We start from the raw sequence: 20,307 nt of genomic DNA on the forward strand, positions 1-20,307 counted from the left end.
GTTGTTGTGCCTCTCCCAATGAGTAGTGGGAGATTCTACAAATACAGAATGTGGCTTGAGTTGTAATCAGCATGCATAAAGCTCAAGGTAAAAACTGACCCATAAATATTTTATCTTATTCACTCCTGAGCACTCTTAGTGTTGATGACTCGACAATTCTCTTGGAAAATTATTGTGCTATTCAATCAACTTGACTGAGAGTTAGATACATGAACTTGAGTCTCAGGAATCTCCTTGAAAGAATAACTACTGTCTTATGAGTTACGGATCAGGCACAATGATTACATCCGGGCTCTTATTCCATAGCAAATAGAACTGCAATAGCACTTGGCCAGCCTAGGCTGAAAATGCTATCTCTCCTGGATTGCCCACTCTACACGTTGGCTATTACCTTCTTTGTCAGGGCTAGTTTCTTGTGTTATGGAAGGAGATCTTAGTGGCACTCAAATGTTTCATGCAATTCATTAAGCTTCATATCAAGCTACATTCTGAAGCTCCCCTGAAAATCCCTTCAGAAAATTAACATGACACTACCCCTATAGAATCTTTCTAAAATCACAGATTTGGCTAGGTAAGGAAATTAAAATTTTATCCCGACTCTCATAATTCAGTAACAGTTCTTACATACACAGTACTTTAAATATCTCTTGATTTGGGTCTATGTGTAGTCACCAACAAAATAACACAATGGAAACGAATAACACCCATTCCATGAAGGGGAACTCTTTCCATGACCAGTTTAAATTTGAACCATCACGGATTTTTTTACTTTTTGGAACTTAAACTCAAAAGTATAGCGAATCAATTTTTTGAAGACATCCTCAGCTTCAATCTAAACTCGTAATGATCTGGATCAGTAAGAAGATTCAAATGGCTACGGCTACTGATGAGTGGGCACATACAAGGCATGCAAAGGGGACTCTTCACAATAGGCTTGTTCCTAAGACTACTTGTTGGCCGCTAAAGGAAAAACTGCCAGGCCTTACCAGTGTGGCTTCTTTTGTGAACCATGAGCACATTGGGACCGATGCATATGATCCCACAGATATCACATTTTAGCTTTCCGTTAGGAAGTCGAATGCCTCCAACTCCGCCCAAAGCTTTGCCGCCTTGGTCACTGGGTGAGCCATTCATTTTCTCTCCTGAGGCATCAAGCATTCGTAAATCCTCCGCACATTCTTCCCCATTCATTTCACAGGCACGCCCATTCTCTTCATCACTCTGAGTCTCTACTTTAACATTACCGGCTGAAAGAAACAACACAAGGTGCCGCTCAGTTTCATGGCAAAAAAAAAAAAACACATCAGGGGCAAAAACACAATCAAATTGAAGCAGAAGGCTACTATGCAGAGTTTATGAACATCATATCTAAGTGACAGCAGGGACTGATGTGCTTTGTCTGTGCAGATAACAAATGACATGGGGTAACAGGGATGGGTGGGAGGCATCAAATGAATCTGTTTCTTCTCCTACCTCTAAAGGATGCTTCGTGGAGTTAACCAACAAGGGATTTACTCACGAAGTAATAGGAAGGCACAGGTTTACCTGAAGCCTGCTTAAAACGTTCTCACTTGAAACTTTTTCCCCACATGAAGCATTTAAAACAGAGCCAAACAAGCACAAAGATTATGGTTGTTTTTTAAGTTTGGGACATCTTTCCATACAAATGCATATGACATATAGGTATACCTATATTCCACTTATCTCAGGAGATATTCATATATACAAAAGTTTCTGAAAGAAAACCTTAATATTTCAACTCTAAATTTCTCATCCTAAAACCTTATTTTCACGATATACTTGAATGTCCTCAGGATTAGCACCTAGGGCAGTGCTAGAAGTTTTTCACTGACTGAAGTCGCAACTTTACAATGTCTAGGCAGATCCGTTAATACTCACTGTGGGCAGGGAATGTGTCAGGTTATATTGTTGTATTGTACTCTCCCAAGGGCTTAGTTCAGTGTCCTGCACACAGTAAGCCCTCAATAAATTCGATTGATTGATTGACTGAAGTTTACAGGTGGGACATTTTTGATCCAAGTGCCTTCTTTTGACTGCTGAATGGGGGATTAGAATGTCTATCACACTAAGAGTTCTGAAATGGCTCCTTAGAGAGAGAACAACCCAGAAGACATCCTTTGGAATGTGCTTCTTTAGTATGGTTCATCACGACACGTTTGTAGAAAAGACTTGGTTTAAAATGTTCATTAACATATTTTGCTTTCAAATGAAAACTGATGGAATTTTATTTGCACTTTTCTAAAGCATTGACTCATAATGTGGTGATGGAAATCCCATCCAGGATAGGGGAACTGCTTCGGGGAACTGTAGCTAAGCTGGAAGTCCTTCATTCAGAGGCAGAGATGGAACAGTCTGATGGGAAACATTTTTCCTGTTGGGAAAAATGTCTGGAGGGGGCATTTTCAAGTCAATCAGGCTAAATCTTCCAGAAGCCCTTATTCAAAAGTAAATGCATTGCTTTAATTTTCCTACATCTATTAAAACGCTGCACTGAATCCAGAATGGTCTCTTTATTCGGAACCCAAATACTGTTTGTTGAAATGAAAAGTTTGACCTATGGATGAGAGTACTGAGAAGAAGTTCAAAATGGAGGGTAGATTATCCTGAAGCTTAGGGAATTCTGAGGTGGGCAGAGAAAACTATGGGAAAAGACATTTTTTGGTGCTATTCTCGAGGACACTTTATGATACAGAAGATGCACCCGTGGTTTTCATATTAGAAATGCATTCCAAGAAGTCTTCATTTGTGCTAGGATTCACCGGCCCATGAATGCACTGACATTTCTTTTTAAACGGCAGCAAGGTTTCGAAAGCCTGGGTTGGTTTGGCTCATGCTTTGCCTGTGAAGAAACCAGTGGGGTTGAAACCTGGAGCAACATTTAAAATCATCTTATGTTGCAAGGAAACCACATGGAGTGCAAAAGCCAGTTCAGATGCTTGACTAGGTGAGCCTTCCTAACCAGGAAATGCGCCATCCCCTGCACTGCGGAATGAAGTTGTGGCTGCGTTGATTACAAGGGGCGGGTGCTTGGCATCTGAAAAAATATTGCTATACCCCAGGAAGTTTGACAGAATCCTTCGGGATGTCCCTAATTGGCAGAAATGTTTTGAACCCAAAGGACGGTTAAAGTAGATCGCATCCTCCTGATCCAGCACACTGTTCAGGAGCTGGTATGTTCACAGGTGCTAGGAACTCCAATCTGGGTTTCTTAACTTTCTTAGCTGCTTGAATGTTTTTGTGTGTGGTTTTGTTTGCCTCATAGTTTTGTTTTTCACAGTTCCCCCAGTACTTCCTGACTTGGAGCAGCACAGCAAAGTCGATCATGCTAATGACATCAGGTCAGGAGAGATGCTGCTTTTTTGCAAATGCCCAAAGCTGCCATAAGTGGCGTCGCTGGAAGGTGGAGAAGCTCTTTGAGAAGGAGACAGGGTGAGGCCTGAAGGGGTGGTGATTGGCATGGAGCTGGTTTTCTAGGAAACAGGATGTGATGCAAGCAACTGGCCTAGTGGTTAGAGAACCAGAGTGGCCCAGGGGATAGACCATGGGCCTGGGAGTCAGAAGGACCTGGGTTCTAATCCCCGCACTGCCACTTGTCCGATGTGTGACCTTGGGCAAGTCACTTCCTCTACTCTGTAATCTCATCGTCTAGACTGTAAAATCACGGGCAGGAAATGTGTCTGTTGTTGTACTGTACTCTCCCAAGTGCTCAGTACAGTGCTCTGCACACAGCAAGCACTCAATAAAAATGACGATTTGAATGACTGAATGAACTTCACTTCTCTGTGCCTCAGTTACCTCAGCTGTACAATGGGTATTAGGACTGTGAGCCCTATGTGGGATAGGGACTGTGTCCAATTCGATTATCTTGTATCTACTCCAGTGCTTAGTACAGTACCTGGCACATAGTAAGTGCTAAACAAATACCACAACCCCCCCACCCCCCAAAAAAAACTGACAATGGGCAGCTGGCAATAATAATAAGTGCTAACTATGTGCCAAATACTGTTCTAAGTGCTGGGGTAGATACAAGTTAAGCAAATTGTCCCACATGGGGCTCACAATCTTAATCCCCATTTTACAGATGAGGTAACTGAGGTAAAGAGAAGTAAAGCAGTTTACCCAAGGTCACACAGCAGACAGGTGGTGGAGCTGGAATTAGAACCCATGTCCTCTTACTCCTAAGCCCCGGCTCTTTCCACTAAGCCATGCTGCTGACAGGGGAGGGCAGTTTGGGTGTTTATAGGCTCCTTATCCCACAGTTCTATTGCTCTTATAATGGCATCTAGAAACAAGTCTGTCCCCATAACGGAGTAAGAAGTCAGCTTGGTCAAACTCTTCTTGGGCAGGGACTATATCTACCAACTCTGTCATAGTTTACTCTCCCAAGTGCTTAGCACAGTGCTCTGCACACAGTAAACACTCAATAAATGCCATTAGTTGATTGATCGAAGAGCCTGGTGAAGCTAACAGAAGGCAGCATAAGCAGTGTGGCTTAGTGGAAAGTCCCATGGGAATCTGGGGACCTGGATTCTAATACCAGCCCAGGCAATTGCCGCTGTAGGACCTTGGGCAAATCACTGAACTTATCTGTGCCTCAGTTTCCTCAGCTGTAAAATGGGATAAAAGCCCTATTCTTCCTCCCCTTTAAAATGTGAGCCTCACGTTGGGCAGGGACTGTGAACGATTTGCATACATCTTTGTTGGACTGTACTCTCCCAAGTGCTTAATACAGTGTTCTATACACAATAAGTGCTCAATAAATACCCCTGATGGTAATCTCTACCTATCTTAGTACAGTGCTTGACACTCATCTAATCTCATCTATCTAGCGCTGACCTCTCACCCATAACCTACCTCTGGCCTGGAACACCCTTCCTCTTCATATCAGACTGATAATTGCTCTCCCCCACTTCAAAGCCTTATTGAAGGCACATCTCCTCCAAGAAGCCTTCCCTGCCTAAGCCACCTTCTCCTCTTCTCTCACTCTCTTCTGCATCACCCTGGCTTGCTCTATTCATCCTCCCTACCATTCCCCAGTACATATGTAAATATCTCTATATATCTGAAATTCATTTATGTGTTTATTAATATTAATGTCTGTCTCCCCATCTAGAATGAAAGCTTGCTGAGGGCAGGGAATGTGTCCGTTTGTTATATTGTACTTTCCCAAGTGCTTAGTACAGCGCCTTGCACACAGTAAGCATTCAATAAATATGATTGAATGAATGAACATAGTAAAAGCTTAACAAATACCATAATAATATTAATAGGTTTCAAGCCAGTGGGGCACAGAATGTGCTGACTAAAGTCCTGCTCTCCAATCCACATTCACTGCTGACTACACAAACCTCCATTCAGGTCGAGATTGGCAAAATGCCCCCCTGAAGGAATGAAGGAGGTCGTTCCAGTTCTGACCTTTAGCGAAGAAGGCAGGGGTACAGAGTTGTTTAGGCTTGCTCCCACAATGCTCTGCTCTCAGTACAGTGCTTTGCACACAGTGAGCGCCCAATAAATATGACAATGAATAAATTTCAATCTTCAGATGTTGCCGTGATCAGACCTTAACCCGTTTTTGAGGGAGTTGCCAATCCAGTAAAAGTCATGAAAAAATGGAAAAGCACCCAGAGCTAATGGTGTACTTTCAGAAATCTACAAACAAGGAGGTTCTGCTTCTTCCACTATGGTATCTGTTAAGCGCTTAAGCGTATCTGTTAAGCATAGATACAAGGTAATCAGGTTGGACGCAATCCCTGTCCCACTTGGGACTCACAATCATAATCCCCATTTTACAGATGAGGTAATTGAGGCACAGAGAAATTAGTGCCTTGCCCAAAGCCACACAGCAGATAAGTGGCAGAGTGGGATTATAACCCACGTCCTCTGACTCACAAGCCCTTGCTCTTGTTACTAGGCCATGCTGCTTCACAGCTATCTCCGTGAGCTTTTCTTCCACATATGAGGAAAAGCTAAATGATTTCAAAGATATCCTGATAACCACCATCTCTAAGAAGAGAAGAGAAAGAGCTGATTCAGACCTGAAAAGGAAACTGGAAATGCCTGCAAAATTCCAACTACAGTCCTTCTAAACAGACTGTTGTGGAACCTAGTCACCTATGCACCACCCAGCTAGAAAGATGCTACCAAGGCAGTTAATATACTTTAAGATGTGATGCTAGAAGATCATCTGAAGTCAAAATGGGGGGTAACCTCTGAAGTTAGTAGAACATTTAGTGATTCTAACCAGATTATCAGGAGGAAGGAGGGATGTATGTACCTAGGTTAGAATAAATTGATAAAACACTGTAATGTTCTGGTGTGGAAGAATTGAATTTTAAAAATATTAGCATACTGAGTAAATATAAAACTGAAAAAATCATTTGGCACTTTTCCATTTGATGAAAACTACAAGATACAAAAGGCTTTCAAATGCAAAGCCTCACATTTCACCAATTCTATTCCCAAAGAAGTTGAACTATGGCACTAAGCGGGCTTTCTTTATCACAGCCCAATGCTGTAAATAGAATTCTATCTTTTGCTCTAACCAGCGGACATCCTTTTATTCTATCCTTTGAGCCAAATATCAATGCATTTAACTGCATCCTGAATATTTCTTATGACTTAGTAGAATTCTCTTCTGTGGTTCTCATCTACTTAATATGACCAGTTAACTCAGGGTGAGTTAGGTGTGAGTGTCAACACAAAATATGCTGAAACTTGGGTAGAAGCATTTTGTTGCAGGATGACCTTGAAAAGTGTGAGGGCACAGCAAGCAGTGCTCATTGATTGGCTGATTGATTGAGGTTTTGGAGAAATTTTCCCTTTCCATGAACATAGCATGCTACCTCCTCTCCTGCCAACCATCTAGCAATGCATTTTATTGGCTTCCTGGAAACCAGGCTAAATGGCTTAGCATGACCCATACCTACTACTGGAAAAAAAATTCAAGAGCACAACCTGCTGATTATAGGATCCCCACAGAACCTTCAGCTCAACCTTAAAGTCCTACCTAAGTGTGTAGTCCATTATGGGTCTTTGAGTAGCTCAAGCCCCTGTGCTTTGCTGAGTTCTAAGATGACCTAGTTAGGAATTCATTACCAATCCCAAACAGACAAGGGACTAAAAAAAGTTCCCTACCACTCTATGATTGTTAAATGTAGAAGGGGCTGTGGTCACAAACAGGGATGATGAGGAATCTCCCTGCTAGTAATGTCGTCTTGGAAAAAGAACAGTTATACATCCTGAGGCTCATATCGATCACATATATATTCTGTTTCCTAGGAGAGTAGAGGCTAAGCGAATCGTAGAAAGAATACTTCAAATATGAGAAGAAATGTGAGTTTGGTTGAGTGTGGGACCATTCATTTTGCAGTTAGCCTGCTCTTTCAGTGATGGACTGGTGTCATATAAGGGGAGATTTCAAGCTGGAAGATTGAACTGGCTTTGATTTGGAAGGTCCCTTCACAGGGGAACTAAATGAATCTTTTGGATTTGGCCCATCCTTATGAGACACTTGGACATCCTGAAAGTTAGGAAGGAATTTATCCAGCAAAGAACAGGAATTTGAGATTTGCAAAGACAATGCTCTTTCCACGGTAAAGGGTATCAATTAGTCAAGGCACCACAGAAGTGGAGGGTGGCACAAAAGCACAAAAGTGCTTATGTTCTTTCTATATGTATGCATTTGGTATGTAGAAACAGTACCAAATATTTAGTTGGACATCAATCAATCAGTCAATCGATGGTATTTCTTGAGAGCTAACTGTGTGCAAAGCACTGTATTAAGTACCTGAGATGGTACAATACAACAGACATGACTCCTGCTCTCAAGGAATTTATACTCCCAACAGGGAAGACAGACATTAAAATAAAGTACAGATTGGGAGGCAAGTGACAGAGTGTAAGGATGTGTACATAAGTGCTTTAGGGGTCGGGGTGGGATGAATATCAAAGTGCTCAAGGAATTCCGATTTAAGTGCTTAGGCAATGCAGAAGGGAGTTGGAATAAGGTGGGGAGATGAGAAGTTAGTCAGGGAAGGCTTCCTGGAGGAGATATGCTTTTAGTAGGGCCTTGAAGATAGGGAGAATGTTGGTCTGCCAGACTACTGATTGTCTGGTTGTTTGATTGACATGAAGAGGGATCATGCTCCAGTCCTGTATTATTGTACTTTCCAAGTGCTTAGGACAGTGCTCTGCACACAGTAAGTGCTCAATAAATACAATTGAATGAATTAATTTTAAGTCTGCTACCTAAGTCTGTGGCTCCAGTTCTGATGTGGCGATACACTTGTGCCTCTTAATTACATAGTTCACTTGACCAATTAAAGTGGCATTTTTGAGTAACAATCTCTACTCCTTGAAATATCCATTCAAAGAAGGTTGCAATAATGTATTTTCTTTTTAGCTGCGTCCTTTCCCATTTAGTAATGTCAATAATGGGACTGAACTGAAATTACACTTTTTTGGTTCAATGACATCAAAAAGAGAATATTCAGCATGTTCCCAGCCTTACTGCATTCAGTATTGCTTGTTTATACAGCAAGACATCGTACGATGTCTGCTGAAATGGCAGCCTATTTTTCAGTTAGAGAAATTAATACTAGAGAGTCGACAGAGGGAGGCATATATTCCTGTTTTCATGCCTCATTCAGAACTCTGGCTTTATGAAAGCATTTCTTGCTCCCTGACAGAATAACTGATCCAGAAGTTTAGATATTTTACGAGGTTCCAAATTAAGTACTCCATTAGATAAAATGATGATCACAATGATAGTATAATTACTAATGCAACCCTATTCTTCTGATTCCTTCATAGCATTTTACTCACGGACTCACGTTAATGCGTAAGACACACTAAAAGTGAGCAATGGAAACACTTTTCTTAATGCCTGTAAACTATTTGTATTAAATGAATATGATGATTAAATGATTTAATGGTCAAATGTCATTCTTTGTTCTTTTGGAGAAGAAATGTAAAAATAGTGCTGTATTGTTTACCCCCCGACAACCAAATCACATTATAAAATACCACAATAAAAAGGCACTGTAGAAAAATGGATGCTTATTATCAAGAATAAAACTAAATTCACCAAAAGAAATTGAATAATTGAGGCAATTTTCTCAATAATTCAGGATCTAAAACCATAAAAAATATTTAGCACAAATATTCCATATTTTCTAAGAGTAATAAAATTGATTAAACAACCGCTTATCTCCACCCTTCATTTTGTGAAATTTAGACACAGACATCTGTCCAATCAGATTTAGACACAAACATACTGTACAATTTGGTATTCCAATTTTAATATTTGTGCTAAATTCTGTATCAAAAGCAAACACATTTATGGAAAAACAAGCTATTAGATTATTGGCTCACTTGGAATTAGGTGTTGTAAGCAGTGAAATGATGAAAAATGTGTAATACGGAGCATTGAAGTAACATGTCTGAAATGGAAGTATGTTGCCATTTTCTGGAAGTAAAAGTATACTTACGAGAAAAAGATTTGGAAATTATTGCGTGAAAATCCCTAAAGCCTTCAGCCCCAAATGCAGCTGAAATAAAGAAGGCAAAGAGGATGCTGGGTTGTGATATTGCTAGAGGAATATAGTGAAAAATCTAAAATAGGAGTTATTATTGCTACAAATAACACTGTCTAACTAAACCACTCTCATGTAGTTTTAATCACCCAATAAATAACAAGGAAAAGGCATCAATGACAAACACAGGAAACAGAGAAAGAGGATAGCAATGCTCAAATATCTAGACTTGGGGCAATTTCATTTCTGAAAATGGTCTTCCAAAGTTGTTTTCTGAAGCATCTTTCAAGACCTCAAACTTCTTTGGGTTCTCTTTTGTCAAACAGTACAAGTCAGGAAGCAAATTCTAGGGAAGATTAGACCCATTTCAAAAAACGCATTAGAGGAAGGGAGAGGGAAATCTGCTCAGTTATTGTTGTACCACCCGCGAACCTAGGTATTTGACCAAAATGGGTTTCCTGTGGAAAGGGAAAGAGAGGAAAGAAGAATTATTTAGCAGGCAGTTTATAAAGGAAGATTTTAAGGGATTCATATCCCTGCTCATAATTCTGTCGAGCTATCCAGCTAAGGCTGGAAAACATCATTTTTTTAGTTCAAACAGTACAATATCTTGGAAAACGAACAGATCAATACAGGCCTGCTTGGAGTGATTGCCTCACCTATAAAATATGGTAAAAAATCTGTTCTCCCTCCCCTTATACTGTGAACGCCCTGTGGAACAGGGATTGTGTCTGATCTGATTGTAAACGGCGTGGCTCAGAGGAAAGAGCACAGGCTTGGGAGTTGGAGGTCATGGGTTTGAATCCTGGCTCTGCCACTTGTCAGCTATGTGACCTTGGGCAAGCTATTTAACTTCTCTGTGCCTCAGTTACCTCTTCTGTAAAATGGGGATTAAGACTTTGAGCCCCACGTGGGACAACCTGATCACCTTGTAGCCCCTCAGGGCTTAGAACAGTGCTTCGCACATAGTAAGCGCTTAACAAATACCATCATTATTATTACCTACCCCAGCACTTAGCACACTGTCACACAGAAGCATTTTACAAATCATTATTATTGTTATTACTGATTGCCCTCACTTCTACTTAATACCATTTTATGACAAATTTCCAGTATTGGCATTAATGTGTCGCAAACCAGTGAAGAGTAATGAATAGCTTGAGGAAAGACTTGGTTAGATAATTACCCATCCTTGAGCTGTCTGACCATATATCTTTTTCCTTTTCTCTTCTAAGTGACAAGCTCCAGAGAAATGTTTGCCATCCAACCTGGCTTTTCAGATACCCGCCTGCTCTCTTGCTCAGGCCTATTAATGATTTATGATGGACCACTGGTTACGGGGAGAATTTTATGGGTTTGTTAATTGCTATCTTTTTCCATTTTGGCACCTGATACCTAAAAGTAACATCCTAGCCTTTCTTCTGCACACAGGTAAAGCAAAAAAGCAATGAAAGCTGTCCATTAAAGAAAAAAAAAATGTGAGATGTACAAAGGGGGATCCCTGATGAGGTTTTTTTTTTTAATTAAGCGCTTACTATGTGCAAAGCACTGTTCTAAGCACTGGGGTAGATACAAGGTAATCAGGTTGTCCCACGTGGGGCTCACAGTCTTCATCCCCATTTTACAGATGAGGTAACTGAGGCCCAGAGAAGAAGTGACTTGCCCAAAGTCACACAGCTGACAAGTGACGGAGCCGGGATTTGAACCCGCAACCTCTGACTCCCAAGCCCGTGCTCTTTCCACTGAGCCACGCTGCTTCTCCAGTGTTGACTTGCCGACATTTAAATTTTTCCCCAAATTTCTCTTTTGGGTTTGTTTTTTTCCAAAAGAAAGGAGGAGGTACGAATGGCTTTATTTCCCATGGCTTTAAAATTTTAGGAAACTTTATATTTTAAAAATCCAGCATCATCTTGATTTTGGAACAATAAAGTAAGTGGATTATGGTTACTGCTTCTGAAGTGGGTAGATTTGGTAAATTTTTCTAGTTCACTACCAATGAAATGCATTCTTTAACAGAATACAGTAAGTTCTAGCGAATTTCCTTAATGAGCTCTCTATGATGGCACTCTAACGTTTTCCTTGAAAGTGTAAAATGAGTAAATTTTTGTTCAATTTCCTTCAAACTAACCATTTTATTTTCAGCTTTTAGACTTTAGGTCATGGAAAAATACCTAACAACTCAGGCTAATCAGCCTCCAAATGAGGTAACAATTATAATAGTAATGATGGCATTTGTTAAGTGCTTACTATATGTGAAGCACTGTTCTAAGCACTGGAAGCACTGTTCTAAGCGCTGGGGCACTGTTCTAAGTGCTATAAAGTTATAAAGTCTTTTATAAAGTTTTTTATAAAGTTATAAAGTTATTCACTCCATACTAGTGATGGCCAGCTGGAAACCAAGTTTTACTGGTGCTCAGATCACGACAACTCCATACTTCAGAAGAGGAAGAATACTGTTCATTATGCAAAATCTGAAGGGAATTGTGCACAGTCACTGGAGACTGAGATTATTCCATTTTATAACATACACTGTCCAGTAACAGATATCCTTTTACTGGGAAAGCATGCAAATTCTGTGGCTCTGCATAAGAACTATGACATTTGCTATGGCAAAAAGCACATTGAGCCTTATTTTCCCAGGGTGAAGCAAATTCTCCGATAGTAAGATAGGAAGGATGTTAATATTCTCATTCATTCATTCATTCATCATATTTATTGAGCACCTACTGTGTGTAAAGCACTGTACCAAGCACAATACAACAATAAACCAACACATTCCCTGCCCACAATGAGCTTATAGCTCATTTCCCAACCACCAAGTGACAAAGATGCAATTTTCTCAAATCTGTTTGTGTGGGGGTGTTGAACTTGGTCAGGTACTGTGAGGGAGTATGAGTAAGAGCATGGGCCTGGAACTCAGTGGACCTGGGTTCAAATCCTAGATTTGCCACTTGTCTGCTGTGTGATCTTGGGCAAGTCACTTAAATTCTCCATGCCTCAGTTCCTTCATCTGCAAAATGGGGATTCAATACCTGTTCTCCCTCCTACTTAGACTGTAAGCCCCATGTGGGACTAATTTCCTATTTACCCTACAGTGCTTAGTGCAGTGCTTGGCACATAGTAAGTAGTTAACAAATACCAAAATTATTTAAGTGTGGGTTTTTAAGGGGCAGGGAAAAGAAGGAGAGGAAGGAAAAGACGGTAGAGGAGACAGTGGGGAAAGGGAGAAGGAGAAGACGGGAAATTAATGTGTTGCTATAAATTGCTCCCTCATAGTAGGAGTAAATTGAACACTTCTCCCAAAGAGCCAAATTCACAAAGGGGGAGAAAATACAGAGAATTGGGCTAAGGACCCAATCAAGACATCAAGACATTCCTGGACAAAAATGGTATACCCATTGGGGACTTGAAAAATATGTCCATCACTTTATCCTAGTTAACTGCAGCTTTCTTTGGAGGAAAAGGCTGAGGACAGAAGACATGAAAAACCTGTGCTAGAACCTTGGCTCTGACCAGAGGAGTCCAGTGTCTGTGAAACTACGCTGCACCGATAAAGCCAAGCCGGGGAACCTGGGAGTGTGGGAACTGGAGCACCAGTGGACTAGAAGAGAGTTCTTTTCTCCAAAGCTCTCTCTCCTCCCAGCAGAAGAAACCAGAGCCACAGTGAGGTTAACTGGGGAGGGAGAGAGAGTTTCCAAGCCCCAAGTTTCCGGAACCTTACTTTAAAAATCAGTTATCCCTAGAAAGAAGTTGATTCTTCCATATGAAATTTAGAGTCAGGTTGGGAAAAGTATTGTTGAATAGCAGAAAGATTTCACTAATGTTTTTCAACGGCTCCTGTCACGGTGTTTTACTGACTATCTTAGCATGTAATTTTACTATCATTATAATTAAATTGAAAGAGATCTGGAAAATAATAATGTAGAAATGACACCTTATTTACACTTTACCTCAAATTGCATTCAGTGTATGAATGGTTCTACAACTTTTTACTTCAGTTAGAGAAGCTAAAAACATTTCAATCCTTTTTTCACACTAAAGTCAAGGGAAGATTCATAGTTCTTTTTCAGAAAGTGTACTATAAGACTTCTATGTCCAGAATAACATACGTATATGCTTGAATGTATGTTCCTGCATATGCAGTCTTTAAATTCCAGGAGCCTTTCAGTCACATCCAGGCCATTGGTCTTATTAACCTGCTTTAAATGGTTTGAGGTGACCTTTAAGGCTGCTATCAATCGGATATTTACTGGGTTGATTTCCTAAAAATACCACAGAGTAAACTAACCAACCTAACAAAATCACTTTCAAGCTATGGGGCAAAATAATTGGGAAAGTGCAGGAATTCCAAATAAAATAGGACAAAGTGGTTTGGATAGATAAATGCAACATCAACCCAGGAATTCATAATATCCCCTTAAATTTATTCAGCTTCCCTCTTCCATGAGGCTCAGAAAATATTCATTTTCATGTACACAGAAAAGCAGTGTGGCCTGCTGGCTACAGCATGGGCTTGGGAGTCAGAAGGGCCTGGGTTCTAATCCCATCTTGCCACTTGTGCCTCAGTTCCCTTAACTTCTTTGTGCCTCAGTTCCCTCATCTATAAAATGGAAATTAAGACTGTGAGCCCCATAAGGGACAAGGACTATGTCCAATCTGATTAGCTTGTACCTACCCCATTGCTTAGTACAGTACCTGGCACACAGTAAATGCTTAAAAAATTACATTAAAAAAAATCCTGGGAGGTAGGAAGGAGCAGACATATGCGAAATATTTGCTTACCATGCCCAACCTGTAATAATAATGATAATAATGATGACATTTGTTAAGCGCTTACTATGTGTGAAGCACTGTTCTAAGCGCTGGGGAGGATACAAGGTGATCACATTGTCCCACGTGGGGCTCACAGTCTTAATCCCCATTTTAGACATGAGGTAACTGTGGCTCAGAGAGGCTAAGTGACTTGCCCAAGGACACACAGCAGACATGTGGGGGAGCCAGGATTAAAACCCATGACCTCTGACTGCCAAGCCCGTGCTCTTTCCACCGAGCCACGCTGCTTCTGTACACAGTGGAGGTATAAGGGAACAGTTTTTCCCACAAGCTTCTCGAGGGCAAGGGATTGCGTCTACTCCACTGTACTCTTCCAAGTGCCTAGGACAGTGCTCTGCACACAGGAAGCACTCAGTAAATACCAAGGATTGATTCCTACAAATCACTTCTAGGATGACATAATCCACATGTTGAATTGAGTAAATTGAGTGGGAGGAGAAATTGCCATGGATGTGCACATGTTATTGGTCAATGCCTGATGCTACTACACTTCCCAGTCTCTGCCTCAACCTTTCTGTTCATGGGGAACTTTTGTGTTTCATTAATAATAAATGATTAATCATGGTCCTAGTTAAGCACTTACTATGTGTTAAGCCTTGTTCTAATCACTGGGGCAGATACAAGTTAATCAGGTCAGACAGTGCCCCTGTCTCACAGTGGGCTCAAAGTCTAAATAGGAGGGATTACAGGTACTGAATCCCCGTTTTACAGATGAGGAAACTGAGGCACAGAAAAGCTGTGACTTCTCCAAATTCACAAAGCAGGCAAGTGGCAAAGTTGGGATGAGAATCCAGGTCCTCTGATTCCCAGGCCCCTGCTCGTTCCACCAGACCACCTGATTTGTATCTATACGATATATCGCTTCTATTAGAGCGAAGTAGCCATGAGTGACCAGGATGTAAAGCATTCTTTTTTGGTATTTGTTAAGTGATTACTATGTGTCAGGCACTATACAAAGTGCTGGGGTAGATACAAGCTAATTAGATTGGACACAGTCCAGGTCCCGCTTGGGGCTCACAGCCTTAATCCCCATTTTACAGATGAGGTAACAGGAACAGAGAAGCTAAGTAACTTGCCCAAGGTCACACAGCCGACAAGTGGTGAAGCCAGGGTTAGAACTCAGGACCTTTGGCTCCGAGGCCTATGCTCTTTCCACTAGGCCATGCTGCTTCCCATGACTGGATCTGTATATATAACTTATTTTAATGTTTATCTCCCCCACTAGATTTTAAACTCCTTGTGGGCAGGGATCATATCTACTGACTCTACTGCACTTTCATAATCTTCAAACCTGTGATATTTGTTAAGGGTTTATCCTGTGATAAGCAGTGTACTAAGCACTGGAGTAGATGCAAGATAAATCAGGCTGGACACAGTTTCTATCCCACATTGGGATCACAGTCTAAGGAGGAGGATAATAGGTGTTAAACTCCATTTTGCAGGTGAGGAAACTGAGGCCCAGAAAAGTTAAGTGACTTGCCCAAGGTTAGACAACAGACAAGTGGCAGAGCCAGGGACATGTGCACATCCATGGCAATTTCTCCTCCCACTCAATCTATTCAATTCAACATATGGATTATGTTATCCTAGAAGAGACTCGTGTTGTTGCCTACCCACCTGCACATCAAAACAGAAATTCCTTGCTATCTGCTTTAAAGCATTCCATCCCCTTGCCCCCTCCTACCTCACCTTGCTACTCTTCTACTACAACCCAGCCCACATACTTCGCTCCTCCAACGCCAACTTACTCACTGTACCTCAGCCTTCTCTATCTCACCGCCGACCCATCGCCCACATCCTGACTCTGGCCTGGAACACTCCAACAGATGATCACTCTCCCCACCTTCAAAGCCTTTTAAAAAGCATGTTTCCTCCAAGAGGCCTTTCCTAACTAGATTTCCCTCATTTCCTTTTCCCCCACTTCTTTCGGTGTCGCCCTCACACATGGATTTTCACCTTTTTTTCACCCAGCCCTCAGCCCCACAGCACTTATGTACATATCCCTAATTTATTTATTTTTATAAATGTCTGTTTTCTCCTATAGACTGTAAGCTCCTTGTGGGCAGGAAACCTGCCGACTGGCTCTGTTATACTGTACGCTCCCAAATGCTTAGTTCAGGACTCTGCACATAGTAAGCGCTCAATTAATATGACTGATTAATTGATTCACTTCCACCCAGAATGCCATTTAGTCTTCCTCAGGAAATAACACAGGATGGCTGAAACCCGGCCAAGCCTCCTTGTTTTAAGGCCATCTCACTAAGGAGAAAAACCTTCACCTCTCTTTCCCCTACCTGGTTCCAAAACATGTCAAAACCTAGCTGAGATTCTCAAATGTCTCCTGAAAGCATCTCCATCCCCAAGCTTCTGTTTCACTTGTAAGAGACTTTACCATTTTGATTCCTCATGAGTCCCTAGGATCCAAAAGGCCTGGTAGCATTGAGGTTTCACTAATATTTATGAGACATTCTGTGCTTACATCAGGATGAAGATAGGATTCAGAAATAGTTTATTTCCTTGTTTTGTATTGAGCTTTGATATTAGTTCTAGATAAACAAAACACACCAGTTCAAATGTCACTGAGGTCTTAGAAAAATTAGCTCTTGGTGAACAACTTGACTTTCTACTGAAACTGCACTTGCTAGCTTCCTCAGTTTCTCATAATAATAATAATGATCGCATTTATTAAACGCTTACTATGTGCAAAGCACTGTTCTAAGTGCTGGGGGATACAAGGTGATCAGGTTGTCCCACGGGGGGCTCACAGTCTTCAACCCCATTTTACAAATGAGGGAACTGAGGCACAGAGAAGTTAAGTGACTTGCCCACAGTCACACAGCTGACAATTGGTGGAGTCAGGATTTGAACCCATGACCTCTGACTCCAAAGCCCGGGCTCTTTTCCACTGAGCCACGCTGCTTCTCATGCCACCTGCACTGTGGTGTACAGGAAAAGACACGGGCCTGGGAGTCAGGGGACCTGGGTTCTAAATCCAGTTCTGCCACTTGCCTGCTGTGTGACCTTGGGCTGGTCACTTAACTACTCCGTGCCTCAGTGTAAAATGGGGATAAAATGCCTGTTCTGTCTTCTCCTTAGATTGTGAGTCCCATGTGGGACAAAGTTTGTGCCTGAACTGATTATCTGGTGTTACCCTAGCACTTAGTACAACATTCAACACAAAGTAAGCATTTAGCAAATACCACAATTACTGTGATCATGAACCACTCAAAGTTCCTAGTGTAACTGTGTGATGGCAGTGCTAATATCAGGCAAAAACTCCTCACTCTCGGCTTCAAGGCTTTCCATTACCTCGCCCCCTCCTTCCTCACCTCCCTTCTTTCCTTCTACAGCCCAGCCCGCACCCTCCACTCCCCTGCCACTAACCTCATCACTGTGCCTCGTTCTCGCCTGTCCCGCCACCTACCCCTGGCCCGCGTCCCCCCCTTGGCCTGGAACGCCCTCCCTCCACACATCTGCCAAGCTAGCTCTCTTCCTCCCTTCAAAGCCCTACTGAGAGCTCACCTCCTCCAGGAGGCCTTCCCAGACTGAGCCCCCCTCCTCCCCCTCCTCCTCATCATCATCAATCGTATTTATTGAGCGCTTACTATGTGCAGAGCACTGTACTAAGCACTTGGGAAGTACAAATTGGCAACATATAGAGACAGTCCCTACCCAACAGTGGGCTCACAGTCTAAAAGGGGGAGACAGAGAACAAAACCAAACATACTAACAAAATAAAATAAATAGGATAGATATGTACAAGTAAAATAAATAAATAAATAAATAGAGTAATAAATATGTACAACCATATATACATATATACAGGTGCTGTGGGGAAGGGAAGGAGGTAAGATGGTGGGGATGGAGAGGGGGACAAGGGGGAGAGGAAGGAAGGGGCTCAGTCTGGGAAGGCCTCCTGGAGGAGGTGAGCTCTCAGTAGGGCCTTGAAGGGAGGAAGAGAGCTAGCTTGGCGGATGGGCAGAGGGAGGGCATTCCAGGCCTGGGGGATGACGTGGGCCGGTGGTCGATGGCGGGATAGGCGAGAACGAGGTACGGTGATGAGATTAGCGGCGGAGGAGCGGAGGGTGCGGGCTGGGCAGCAGAAGGAGAGAAGGGAGGTGAGGTAGGAGGGGGCGAGGTGATGGACAGCCTTGAAGCCCAGGGTGAGGAGTTTCTGCCTGATGCGCAGATTGATTGGTAGCCATTGGAGGTTTTTGAGGAGGGGAGTAATATGCCCAGAGCATTTCTGGACAAGGATAATCCAGGCAGCAGCATGAAGTATGGATTGAAGTGGAGAGAGACACGAGGATGGGAGATCAGAGAGAAGGCTGGTGCAGTAGTCCAGACGGGATAGGATGAGAGCTTGAATGAGCAGGGTAGCGGTTTGGATGGAGAGGAAAGGGCGGATCTTGGCAATGTTGCGGAGCTGAGACCGGCAGGTTTTGGTGACGGCTTGGATGTGAGGGGTGAATGAGAGAGCGGAGTCGAGGATGACACCAAGGTTGCGGGCTTGTGAGACGGGAAGGATGGTAGTGCCGTCAACAGAGATGGGAAAGTCAGGGAGAGGACAAGGTTTGGGAGGGAAGACAAGGAGTTCAGTCTTCGACATGTTGAGGTTTAGGTGTCGGGCAGACATCCAGATGGAGATGTCCTGAAGGCAGGAGGAGATGCGAGCCTGGAGAGAGGGGGAGAGAGCAGGGGCAGAGATGTAGATCTGGGTGTCATCAGCGTAGAGATGATAGTTGAAGCCGTGGGAGTGAATGAGGTCACCAAGGGAGTGCGTGTAGATTGAGAACAGAAGGGGACCAAGCACTGAACCTTGGGGAACCCCCACAGTAAGAGGATGGGAGGGGGAGGAGGAGCCTGCAAAAGAGACTGAGAAAGAACGACCGGAGAGATAAGAGGAGAACCAGGAGAGGACGGAGTCTGTGAAGCCAAGGTCAGATAGCGTGTTGAGGAGAAGGGGGTGGTCCACAGTGTCAAAGGCAGCTGAGAGGTCGAGGAGGATTAGGACAGAGTATGAGCCGTTGGATTTGGCAAGCAGGAGGCCATTGGTGACCTTTGAGAGGGCAGTTTCTGTGGAATGAAGGGGACGGAAGCCAGACTGGAGGGGGTCGAGGAGAGAGTTGTTGTTGAGGAATTCATCCCCCCCACCTTACCTCCTTTCTCTCCCCACCGCACCTGTATATATGTTTGTACATATTTATTATTCTATTTTACTTGTACATATTTACTATTCTATTTATTTTATTTTGTTAATATGTTTTGTTTTGTTGTCTGTCTCCCCCCTCTAAACGAATAAGCCCGCTGTTGGGTAGGGACCATCTCTATATGTTGCCAACTTGTACTTCCCAAGTGCTTAGTACAGAGCCCTGCACACAATAAGCGCTAAATAAATACAATTCAATGAATGAATGAATGAATATTTTTGGCAACACTCTCTGCCTCTCCCACAAATCCCTCTTGCTGTGACAAGACTGTTGCTTCTGTGACTGTCCACTTAACTACCTGGCCTATCACCTTAATCCCAAGCATCAAAATGGCAAACATTCACATACACACACAGAATAAAAGGTGATACTATGCCCTGAAATATGATGAGAAAGAAAAGATGGATTTAAAATGGAATATTAGGCTTCAGGAAGCAGGAGTTGGGATGATGAAGACATTTCTGGCCTGATGGAAGAAAGTATTTTTAAGGGACATTTAGGCTGAACCACATATGCCCAATTCCCTCAGGGCATCTCAGCTGAAGTGTATGTGCACTTGATGCTGATGCTGCAGCTGATGACAGTTGTATGGATGAACAGTAAGGAACAGGAGAACACTAACACCTAACCCATGGCCTAAGGGGGATTGATCACTTGATCAAAGCTGACACTACATATGGGCTGCCAATGGTGTAAGAGCAATTTCCTAC

At 42.5% G+C, this 20,307-nt stretch overlaps 1 protein-coding gene across 4 annotated transcripts in view; it reads right to left on the reverse strand.

Moving 5' to 3' along the window:
* The window catches only part of IKZF1 (IKAROS family zinc finger 1), a 139,050-nt gene that overhangs the window by 26,523 nt on the left and 92,220 nt on the right, over positions 1-20,307 (reverse strand). The window contains exons 5-6 of one of the 4 annotated variants that reach the window (XM_038760290.1): positions 9,510-9,569; positions 987-1,247 (exon numbers count right to left, since the gene is read on the reverse strand). The exons of 2 other annotated variants lie outside the window; for them this stretch is intronic. In XM_038760290.1, the coding sequence (XP_038616218.1) occupies positions 987-1,247; positions 9,510-9,569 (321 nt within the window). The remainder of the gene's footprint in view (positions 1-986; positions 1,248-9,509; positions 9,570-20,307) is intronic. One more of the 4 variants, XM_038760287.1, reaches the window with a different exon arrangement.

Source organism: Tachyglossus aculeatus, chromosome 18 (genome assembly GCF_015852505.1).
Source record: "Tachyglossus aculeatus isolate mTacAcu1 chromosome 18, mTacAcu1.pri, whole genome shotgun sequence".
Taxonomy (NCBI): Eukaryota; Metazoa; Chordata; class Mammalia; order Monotremata; family Tachyglossidae; genus Tachyglossus; species Tachyglossus aculeatus.